This window comes from Lactuca saligna, chromosome 5 (genome assembly GCF_052625555.1).
Source record: "Lactuca saligna cultivar CGN05327 chromosome 5, ASM5262555v1, whole genome shotgun sequence".
Taxonomy (NCBI): domain Eukaryota; kingdom Viridiplantae; phylum Streptophyta; class Magnoliopsida; order Asterales; family Asteraceae; genus Lactuca; species Lactuca saligna.
In genome coordinates, this window is record NC_136421.1 from 288,211,154 (window position 1) to 288,222,961 (window position 11,808).

Genomic DNA, 11,808 nt, shown 5'->3' on the forward strand with positions numbered 1-11,808 from the left:
ACATTGTTTCTTTCAATTTTCAGATAATAAATGAGTGGATTGGTTGCCAAAACCATCGTTTTTTTTTTCATTAAACCATCAAATCAACTAAACATTTGTTTAATGTCAAATACTTTTTTTTAATGCATGCATTGTAGTATGAGAAATTAAACATTCTTGTACTTTTCTTCCTAATTGTCTTTTTATCCATTTAAAATGATGAGAAGTATCCTAAAATATCATTAATTTTATCTAAATATGATACTTATCATTATTTTATTTTATGTGGGTAAGAAGATAAGTAAAAAGAAAAGGTAGAATGATATTTAATTTCTCTTAGTATACTATAGTATACTATCCGACCAAATCTGACCTATGATACGATTTTTACATAACCTTTTTTATTTTGGGAAGCAAAATCAACATCGTAGTAAGGATATATTTGGTATGAGCCTTGAGAATATCCAAAGTCTCATGATAGTTTTGTTGCCAGATACTATTTTATTTTATTTTTTGGTTTTACATGCTTTCACCAAATAAATGTTCGATTTTATTTATGCACATCACAATCTCATTAAATAGCAATGGCATATACACATGGTCTATACCAACCTTATTTGTACACCAAAATCAAATTAAAATAATGTCTTTTTTATTTCTTTTTTTGTAAATGTTATAAAGTTTGTAGCATCGTTGTAAATTGAATATTGTAATAATAACTTCTACTGTCTATCATTGTCTTTTCAAATTATATATACATATTAATCATATATAGGTCTATTTTAATAAATTAGCTCTCACAAATAAACCCGAGTCACTTAGACTTGTTTGAGTGACACATTGCTAAATACAGAACTTCACATATTGTATGCTAATCTAACTAATATGATACTAGAGTCGATAGCACCACATTTAGTGATTAGTCTAGTCTCAACATTCGAGCCTCCAACTCGAGGGATTTCTCAGTGTCCCATATCGGCTAGAAAAGATCGATTGATTAAAATAATAAATCAAGTTAGATAAAAACAATAACGAATAAAATAAATTTTTTGAAGGTGTTTTTGTCTTTTGAATCCATATTTTCAAATTACCTATAATTTCTCTTTGGAAATTCTAGTGGCCAGCAAGCTACTCATCATCATATCTTTACTAGTAAATGACAAAATTACCCCTTGAATAGTTGGTACTCTCAATGAATATTGCCATCATATGTGATGTCTAAACTCTAAACCAAAAATATCTGTCCTTTTGGGCTACTTGTACTTCAATTTTCCGAAGTGTCCATTAACACCATTTCCACCATTCTTATCTCTTCTTCCAATCTCCTCTCTAATGTTTGTGATTTTTTTCTTACTTTTTAATAAATTTGATTAAAATTGGAGATAGTTATAGTCTTATAGACCATCAACTTATATGTAACAATTAATTTATATGTAAATTTTGCATGTCGATCGTGTAGAGAAGAGAATGGAGTCAAAGAAACATGCACAAGACAAGTCATCATCTCCACTGTTCCTACCAGCTCAAAGAGACGTCCGTGGCTCACTTGAAGTATTCAACCCATCAACCAACGACACCACTGCACCATTCCGACCACAGCCCACCTGGCGGAGCTGGGCGGAGTCGCCGCCACAGAACAACCCAGAAACGCCACCGTCGGAGGCAGTCAATGTTAATGTTGCTAGCCTTTCGACCTCTCAATCCGGCAGACTTCCAGCTGATGAGATCAAGTCATGGATGGCCCTGAAAGATCCTAACCCGTATGAAGTTCCGCCGGTGACGTTGGCGCCTAAGTCACCGGCCTTTGCTCAAAGTTCCAAGGTGGCTGTGATGGCACCACAGTCGCCGGGTGGAATAGTGGGTGCTGCTGAACAAAGAGCGGCGGAGTGGGGTTTGGTTCTGCAAACAGACACCGAGACTGGTAAGCCACAGGGGGTTAAAGTAAGAACCTCCGGCGAGGATCCGAATGCTAAACCCGGTTCAAATAGGAGGGATTCGGGTAATTCCCTTCAGAGTTCCAGTGATATATCAGATGATGAGGGATTGGGTAAGTTTCTTTACATTATACTGGTAATAGTTTTTAATTATTGATTGCTTAGTTGCGATATTTAATTTAAATTCTATAATACAAAGAGGTCAACAGTAAATCTGACTTTTTTTTTTAAAAAATTATATTGAACACTATAAGATATGATCATGAAATTATTCCCATTATTATATGAACATCTGAAGGTGTTAATTGTATATGTGACAACTGAAACTGTGGATATATAGTTTAACTCTTTTATGATTCGACTCTTGTGATATTCTAAAATTGGATTAAATATAAAACAATGCTAAACAACTACTTGTTCATGTAGCAAAACAGGTTTTATAAGAACTTATATCATTAGTGTTATTGATAAGTTACATATTATTAATATATATTCTTTTTGGAATAAACAATGGAACAGGAAAAGAGAGAGGTTTTCCGAGAGTATCAGAGGATTTGAAGGATGCATTATCGACATTTCAGCAGACATTTGTGGTTTCAGATGCCACAAAACCAGACTATCCAATTTTATATGCAAGTGCTGGTTTCTTTAAGATGACTGGTTACACTTCCAAAGAAGTAATCGGCAGAAATTGGTATATATGACTTCTTTCTTAATTTGTTCAGAAAAATTCTTATGAAAAAGACACTCTTACGTTGACAAAAAATAATGATTTTGGGTTAATAAAAACTGAAAAAAAAATCCAATTTGACAACTGAAATATGGTGTTAATTAAACATTGATACGATAACTTATTCAATCTTATTATTGCACATCGGTTAATTAATACATTAACTTGGGTCCATAGTTTTTTTTTTTTTTTTTTTTTCTCTTTATAAATACCTAAATAATTTTAATTGAACATATAACCATTATACTTTAATGATCATATGGTTAACGGTTTCGTTTTTAATATTTATACAAAGATATTATTTTGTGGAAAGTTAGGAACAATCACTCACATTTCTGGAACTTTTTGTGGCTTTTTGCATATATTGGAATTGTCGCCTAAATAACATTTTGTCGTTTTGCTGCCTTTGTGTTCCAAAATAACCGTGACACCGTAACAGTATTTTCATCTCATAAATAACTATCACAATAATACGATTTACTATACAAATTCCATTAAAAACAATTATCAATTTTATTTTCAAAAAAGTATGCAAACTTTTGAAATTTGGACAGAATAGATCACAACTGTTTATCTGTTCACGTATCATAATTTATATATATTATAATTATAAATAAATAATAATTATTTTATATTTGAAATAAATGATTGAAAAGGCTGTGTTTGTGTGGGTTTCAGCCGGTTTCTACAGGGTGCAGACACCGACCCGGAAGATGTGGCTAAAATTAGGGAAGCGTTGCAAAAGGGCACGACCTTCTGCGGTAGGCTCCTCAACTACAAGAAGGATGGCTCAACCTTTTGGAACCTTCTCACTGTTTCCCCTATCAAAGATGAAGCTGGCAACATCCTCAAATTCATTGGGTATGTTTTAAATTATAATATTTGAAGTTATTGATGTCTCACAGCTTAACATTCATAAGAAATATAAGATGATTATAATATTTCATAATGAACTATTTGTTCGGTTTAATAAATGTAAAAAAAAAAATAATAAATCGTACTATCTGAACGACCCATATCAACCTATTTTAATGTCGACATGAGAGATCAATGCGGGTTTAAACACTCGACCTTGTGAAATTTTACTCTTCAGCCATTAGGTTTTATTAGTGTGTACTAGGTTGGATAATTGTATATGTAGGTATTTTGGGTCAAGCTCTTTTAGGGGTTTCATTATGCTATACTTGATTTAGGTGTTTTAGTTTGAATATTTTAGATCTAGACATTATTTGTTGTTTATTATCAGGTGTATGCATATAAGTATATAACCCCTACACATCTCTGATACATCGTATTCAACAATGTGTATAGACAAATACTTCTTTGATATTAGCTAGCTCTAGTCTTGTCATAGTCAAATCAAACCCTACGTGATTCATATTTATCTGGCATCTTGTTAAAGAGTTTTCGGACTCAAATATTTTAAATTATCTTCTTTTCTTTCTGATCGACTCGGGATCAAAAAGAATAGTTTTCCACCATATCTAATCAGTTTCTCGCTCGACAACTACACCAACGTTTAAGAAAGCGACACGTTACAAATTTCCTACTAAGTTCACAACTTTACACGATCACAGGGTTAGTTTAGTAATTTCAGTAGTTTGTATTCTATCACTTGATTTGTTTCATTAGGTGAGGGGTTGAGGGAGGGACATGGTGGTCCATTAATGATGGACCATTGGAACCCATCGTGTGTGATGTTACTAATTGATGGTGAGTGATGGTGCATGGACCCTCCTTGAGGTTTAGTCCCTGTTTCCATATGGCTCTGTTTAATTATTTTATTTGTCACATATTAATATTATTCCACCTTATCTAATATTTAACTCAACGTTAAGGGTCCAACATGTAGCACGTGACTCTCACGTGGTCGTTGACATTAGTAATTAGTAATCGTTAATCAATGGGTAACTTAATTAACTACCAAAATTGGATATCATAAAAGGGTAACTTTTTAAAAGTTGCCCTTTGACTGTCACATGGTCGTCGACTTCCAAAAATGGGAAATTAAACTCCCAGCTTTTTACAAATTTACCCTTTGACTCATGCTATTACAAAGTTGACCCTCATTCACATTTTCGTTTCCTCTTGTTTTTCAAGTGTTCTGTAATTTAATTTTCTTAAATATTTTTAAGAATCAATTATGGCGTAACACGGGAAGAAATTAAACTATGGTAGGGTGGATTTGTGTTATGGAGTAATTTGATTAACAGTGTTCATGATCATAATCGTCATATACAGAATGCAAGTGGAGGTGAGCAAGCATACAGAAGGGACGAAAGAGAAGACGCTCCGGCCAAATGGGTTGCCTGAATCTTTGATTCGATATGATGGTACTCGTTTTTTCTTGTTAATTAATATCTCACAAACTCACCATGTCTCCAATATTGATATGATTTGATGTAATTAATTAATCTTGTAGCCAGACAAAAAGAGATGGCATCGAGTTCAGTGACCGAGTTGGTGGAGGCAGTGAAAAGACCTAGATCACTCAGTGAGTCAACCAATCGTCATCCATTCATGACGGAATTAGGAAAGAAGGAGAAACAAGACAAAGCCGATGCGTCGGGTTTAGGCCGGCGTAAATCAGCAGAGACTATGTATGCTCAGCCACCACCTCCTCCACGAAGAAATTCACACGCCGGCGTTAGAACCATCAAAACCATGCAGCCAATCGACGAGCTTCCGGAAAAGAAGCAGAAAAAACCAAGACGTCTTTCATTCATGGGGTATTTAAACTTTTTGACTTTTCATGTCAAACTTATAGAGTTTCATAAAAAACATACATGCATGCATGCCAAGCATTGGTGAACTCTGAACTAGTAAACGTATACAGAGTTATCGAGTTTCTAATGCATATGTTTATGGGAAAATGACTTAAAAACCCAACAAAGTTTCCAAATCGTTTAAAAAACCCCAATCATATTTTGTCTGTTCAAAAACACCCAACAAACTTAACATTTTATCTAAAAAGTCCAATTAAGTTACACTTTCTCGAAAGTCAAATAAGAGAAACAGATAACGTGGCTTATTACCGTATCGGAAAAATGACTTGTTAGACCAACGAAGTTTTCAAAATGTTTAAAAAACTCCAATCATGTTTTGACTGTTCAAAAAAACCCAACGAACTTAAACAAAACAAAATTAGAATTTTCTGAACGGTTTGAAACTTTGTTGGATTTTTTAGACAAAATGTTAAGTTCGTTGGGTTTTTTTGAACAAATAAAACATGATTGGGGTTTTTTGAATGGTTTGGAAACTTCGTTGGCTTTTAAATCATTTTCCCTATGGTTATGATACAGAATCAAGAAGAAAAATCGTAAAAGTAGTGAAGAATACGATGATGGATTCGAGGGAGACATCAACATTCAGGATACCGATGGTGAGGTTGACGATGAAGATGATGGGTTTGAGCTTAAGAAGTCTGATTCGAGGCCAGAAAGCTTGGACGACAAAGTTAGAAAGAAAGAAATGAGAAAGGGTATTGATCTCGCAACAACCCTTGAACGTATTGAGAAAAACTTTGTCATCACTGATCCTCGACTTCCCGATAATCCCATCGTAAGTCTAGTTCTACCATTTGATCTTACAATTCGTCAAAAAATTCAGAAATTTCTAATGTTTTCAAGATTCCGATCACCAGATTTTTGCGTCGGATAGTTTCTTAGAGCTAACAGAGTATAGTCGAGAAGAGATTCTGGGAAGAAATTGCAGGTAATTTAATTTAAGGTTTATATACTGAAAAACAATGCTTTATGATAAACCATTATTATGTTAAGGTTTCTTCAAGGGCCTGAAACTGATCCAACAACCGTCAAGAAAATCCGAGACGCCATTGATAACCAAAGAGAAGTTACTGTACAACTCATCAATTATACAAAAAGCGGTATATATGCACATATATATAAACATACATATACATATATGTGTTTATGAATATACTAAATCTTCTTTCGTGGTAATCAATTAGGCAAAAAATTCTGGAATCTGTTTCATCTGCAGCCTATGCGTGATCAAAAGGTATGATGACTGAATCAAAAACCCTTGAAGATTTAAGTTAAAAAATAGTATATATATAAAGATTGCATGTATTTTGTGTGGTATAGGGAGAAGTGCAATACTTTATTGGAGTGCAATTAGATGGAAGTCAACATGTTGAGCCACTTCACAACTGTATCCCTGAAGCTACTGCTAAAGATGGCGCTGTTGTGGTAACTACAATCTGATCATGAACCCTAATATATATCCTGTGTATACTTACAATTCATTGTATCTATATACACGTATGAATCACTGGCATTTTTTTATGGTTTAATTTCAGGTGAAAGAGACTGCAGCAAACGTAGATGAAGCAGTCCGAGAACTTCCAGATGCTAACATGGTAAAACCCTAGTTACCAGAATGCAAAACTAGATTCTGAAAAATAAAATTAACACTTAATGATTATAGAATATGGAGTGAGTTAAATTTAATGATTGTACACAGACCCCAGATGATTTATGGGCAAAACATTCGAATGAAGTTCGCCCCAAGCCTCATAGAAGGGATAGCTCAGCATGGAATGCTATTTTAAAGGTACCATATATACCTTTAAAATGTCTAGGATTCTATATAAATTAATATTCATATGAACATACTATACATACACATATATCTAGAAAAGCCCAATTGTCTGTTCAAAAAAACCCAACGAATTTAACCTTTTGTCTAAAAAATCCAACAAAGTTTCAAACCGTTCAGAAAATTCCAATTTTGTTTTGTTTAAGTTCGTTGGGTTTTTTTTTTAAACAGTCAAAACATGATTGGAGTTTTTTAAACGTTTTGGACACTTTGTTGGCCTAACAAGTCATTTTTCCAATACGGTAATAAACCACGTCATCTGTTTCTCTTATTTGACTTGCGAGAAAGTGTAACTTAGTTGGGCTTTTTAGATAAAATGTTAAGTTTGTTGGGTTTTTTTGAACAGACAAAACATGATTGGGGTTTTTTAAACGGTTTGGAAACTTCGTTGGGTTTGTAAGTCATTTTCCCAATTGTTGTATATTGGTTTATGTAGGTTATTGAGAGTGGAGAAAAGTTAGGATTGAAGCATTTTAAGCCCATAAAGCCTCTAGGATCAGGTGATACAGGAAGTGTTCATTTGGTTGAGTTATGTGGAACTGGAGAGTTCTTTGCGATGAAAGCAATGGATAAAAGTGTAATGCTCAATCGTAACAAGGTAAGAATATCAAGGTTTCCCAAACCATTTTTAACAGTGGTTGCAAAAATATCCATTTGGTAATTTTTTGGAATTTGTGTGCTAATTTTTTTTACATGAAATAGGTGCATAGAGCATGTGCAGAAAGGGAGATCTTGGATATCTTAGACCATCCTTTTCTTCCAGCATTATATGCTTCATTTCAGGTAAATTTTGCACATTTAAAAATTATAGTAATAAATCATATCAGCTTTAATTTAACAAACAAAAATCTTTGCAGACACCATCTCATGTTTGTTTGATCACCGATTACTGTTCTGGAGGAGAACTTTTTATGCTTTTAGACAGACAACCAATGAAGGTCTTGAAGGAAGAGGCTGTAAGGTATAATTTCTAATTACAACTTGATTGACACTAGGTATATATTAGATGGTATTTATTTATTTATTTTTTAAACTGATAATTCTAACAAACGTATCTTTTTCCTTATAGATTCTATGCTGCGGAGGTGCTCGTGGCCTTAGAGTATCTTCATTGTCAAGGTACACCATAAAAACAATGCATGTACTATGTTTGTCTTAGAAAGTTTGTCAAGTGTTTCATAAAACCAATAGATGTAACTCGATTTAATAGTAATGAATTGGCATAAAATGGTGGTATGTTGTAGGTATTATATACAGAGATTTGAAGCCAGAAAATGTATTGATACAAAGCAATGGACATGTAGCCTTGACTGATTTTGATCTTTCTTGCTTGACATCTTGCAAGCCTCAGGTATCTCTAATGATCCTCTAGAATTTCCTTCTTTAATATCCCAATAAAACTAACTTACAAACCTTTTTAACTTCTTGATTCAGCTTTTGATTCCTGAAGTAAATGAAAAGAAGAAGAAGAGGCATCATAAAGGTCAACAGACTCCAATTTTCATGGCTGAACCAGTGAGGGCATCGAATTCTTTTGTGGGAACAGAAGAATATATTGCTCCGGTTCGTGTATATATATATACATCTATCTATCAATCACTTATATATATACCTCTACAATCTGATATTCAGATAATATAAGATGTTTTTTTACAATGTTTTAGGAAATTATAAGTGGAGCTGGACATTCTAGTGCAGTGGATTGGTGGGCTCTTGGTAATTTTTTGAACTTATCTATGAATTTCTCTTTAGAGATATTACTAGTTTTAGATTATTTATTGTTGTACTTTGTAGGTATTCTTTTATATGAAATGTTTTATGGGTACACGCCATTTAGAGGAAAGACAAGGCAAAGAACATTCGCTAATGTTCTTCATAAAGATCTCAAGTTTCCTGGTAGTATACCGGTGCGTTTTCCAAAACATGCATGCTCAATCAGTTTTTAGTAATCAGATTTCAAGTTTAGCTATTAATTATCAAATATAATATCATTCTTGAAACTGAAAAGAATTTGAATGTAATCCAGGTAAGCCTTCAAGCCAAACAGTTGATTTATAGATTATTGCATAGAGATCCAAAGAATCGATTGGGTTCACATGAAGGTGCAAGCGAAGTGAAACGACACCCTTTCTTTCGGGGTATCAACTGGGCTTTAGTTCGTTGCCAGGTAAACCTAACTGGTTTTCTAGATTTATAATGTTATTGTTCCAGAAATGACGATTGAAGAAACTCGATTGTATAAAACGAATGATCTAGTGATTGAAAGAAATTGGATTAATTGAATGTTATAAACGTTTAATTTGTATGATTGTTTCAGAGTCCTCCGAAGTTGGAGACTCCTGTGTTTGGAGCAGATGAAGATGATAAGGTCAAGGAGGCTGACCCTGGACTCAAAGATTTGGAGAATAATGTTTTTTGAAAGTTTTATGTGTATGTGTTTTTGTGTGTTTTTTGCTTAAATTTATTTCTGAAGTTGTATAAAGAATGGTTTTATTTGTGAATTTTATTTTCTTGATTTTATTTGTGTTTTAAAGAACTTATAAAGGAAATAAAAAATCAATATGATTTGTGTGATTAGATTTTTATACACATTTGGTCTATTTCATTTTTCATTTTGTATCTTGTTTATTTATACGTCATGTTTGGCTTATGTTATTGACGTGAGAAAATAGAAGTGTAATGTCGGATCTGACTGTGATTTGGGAGTATCCCAAGGTCATTCCAGAGGGCTGCCATTAGATCATCAGGTGGTGTTTACAAATCACTTGGTAATGAGACATCATAAATTGAACTCCGACTAAGATGAATGAGTTGGAAAAAAAATGAGTATGAACGACTCCTTATGCAAAGGGAGTAGATAAAAGGTCAGCAAGAAGATAAAAGGTCTGAGATAAGAGGATGGATAACCAAGAAGTTGTTGTGATAAAGCCATATCTATATACCACATGATATGATACTAATAATTTTTCCTTTCACAACATTCTTTTTGAAACTTCCATATATTGTTCGTTGCCGGTATACCAGACGGCCTTATAGCATATTCATTTAAAACTTCTATTACTTTTCAATTTCTTTCGAGTAATAATTATAATTTGGTTAATTATGTTAAATAAATATCAAATCTAAATTGTAATCATATATAAACTAAATTCCAATATTAAAATAATATCTTTACTTTTACTTATAAAGTTATGTTTTTTTAATTTTTAACGTATTATATTTAATTTCTTAGTTTTAATATATTATTGGATGTAAACCATTATCATTTTAAAGATACAATTTTGGAACAATTTGTATAAAATACTTAAATTATTAATTTAAATATAACATTATAGGGTCAACTTAAATATAAGTTTTAGGCCTCGGTTGATAGTTGCTGATTGAGAAAGTGCTGACTGAGAAATGTCTGTCTGGGTAAGAAATCCTGATTGGGTAAGAAATCTTGTTGTTTGATTGTAAATCTGACTGAATGTGCTGAGTGATGAAAAATGACCATTTTACCCTGCTGTTATATATATTGATGGATTAAATTGTTGAATAATTATAAAAACATACATATTGTCATACAAAATCTAAATTACACACAAATAAAAAATGTCATACAAAATGTAAATTAAACATAAATAATTTAATATCCAAATAAAAACATAATGAAATTTAAAATAACATAATTTAATGTAAAGTAGGTGAAAGTAGTCGATTTGCAATCTGATCACGCAAAACACGCATATATTCAACGGCTTCTGGACCCAATTCTATGTCTTGTATGTTTTCTCTATCAATTCCCCCACCTTGGACGTCAGGAGTAACCATAGTGTCCTCCTCAAAATTTCTAAACAAGTCATCTTCTATATTGTATTTCCTTATAAAATTATGGACCGCGACACAAGTAATGACTATGTCTCTTTGCACTGTAAAAGGATAAGGAGTCATTTGTTTTAAGATTGGGAATCTCGCCTTCAATACACCATAAGCACGCTCAATAACATTTCTAAGTTGTGCATGAGCATGATTGAACATTTCTTCTCTAGTTAAAGGTCTGCCTCTTCGAAAATCGGCTAACCAATACCTAGTATTGCGGTATGGAGCCATAAACCCATGAGTGTTTGTATGTGCGGCATCACAAAGGTAATATTTATCTGCAAAAGAATGTGACACATTATATAATGACACGTATTATATAAAGAAGATAGATAATAAAAATTATATAAAAATTACAAACCTGGTGGAGGAAATGGAAATCCAGAAGTCGAATTGAATGCAACTTCTTTCAAAACTCTTGAATCATGTGCTATACCCTCCCATCCAGCCCAAAAAAAGGTGAATATCATATCAAAATCACAAATTCCTATTACATTTTGAAAACATTCTCCTTTTCCTCTTCCTCTATAACGAGTTTGTTGATCAACAGGTACAACCGCATGTACAAGAGTTCCATCTAATGCACCAATTGCTCCAGAAAAAATATTTTTTAACCGTCTATGTCGTTCCAAGTTATGTCTTGTTGGGTTAGGAGTTGTTGGTACTATAATTTCTTTTGCAAAA

At 33.0% G+C, this 11,808-nt stretch overlaps 1 protein-coding gene across 2 annotated transcripts; it reads left to right on the forward strand.

Annotated features, from left to right (window-relative positions):
• The first annotated feature begins 1,179 nt into the window (after positions 1–1,179).
• On the forward strand, positions 1,180–9,840 carry PHOT1 (phototropin 1). Of its 2 annotated transcripts, XM_078996565.1 has the most exons (23): positions 1,180–1,313; positions 1,439–2,026; positions 2,433–2,607; positions 3,322–3,504; positions 4,885–4,976; positions 5,066–5,372; positions 5,946–6,204; positions 6,287–6,357; positions 6,423–6,529; positions 6,614–6,663; positions 6,750–6,854; positions 6,965–7,024; positions 7,129–7,218; positions 7,700–7,861; positions 7,966–8,046; positions 8,121–8,224; positions 8,333–8,382; positions 8,508–8,614; positions 8,698–8,826; positions 8,928–8,979; positions 9,058–9,170; positions 9,290–9,430; positions 9,581–9,840. In XM_078996565.1, the coding sequence occupies exons 2-23, from the start codon at positions 1,447–1,449 to the stop codon at positions 9,680–9,682; spliced, it is 3,120 nt and encodes a 1,039-aa protein (XP_078852691.1). In that variant the 5' UTR covers positions 1,180–1,313; positions 1,439–1,446; the 3' UTR covers positions 9,683–9,840. The 2 variants fall into 2 exon arrangements, with proteins under 2 accessions (XP_078852691.1, XP_078852690.1); XM_078996564.1 differs by having other exon boundaries at positions 8,928–9,170.
• Positions 9,841–11,808: the final 1,968 nt, after the last annotated feature.

Bases quoted from the DNA above. Each gene is read 5' to 3' on its own strand.
- PHOT1 (XM_078996564.1), top strand. From the start codon at position 1,447: ATGGAGTCAAAGAAACATGCACAAGACAAGTCATCATCTCCACTGTTC. The intron at 6,358-6,422 runs GTAATTTAATTT...TATTATGTTAAG, and splicing joins ATTCTGGGAAGAAATTGCAG to GTTTCTTCAAGGGCCTGAAA. The intron at 8,225-8,332 runs GTATAATTTCTA...TTTTCCTTATAG, and splicing joins TTGAAGGAAGAGGCTGTAAG to ATTCTATGCTGCGGAGGTGC.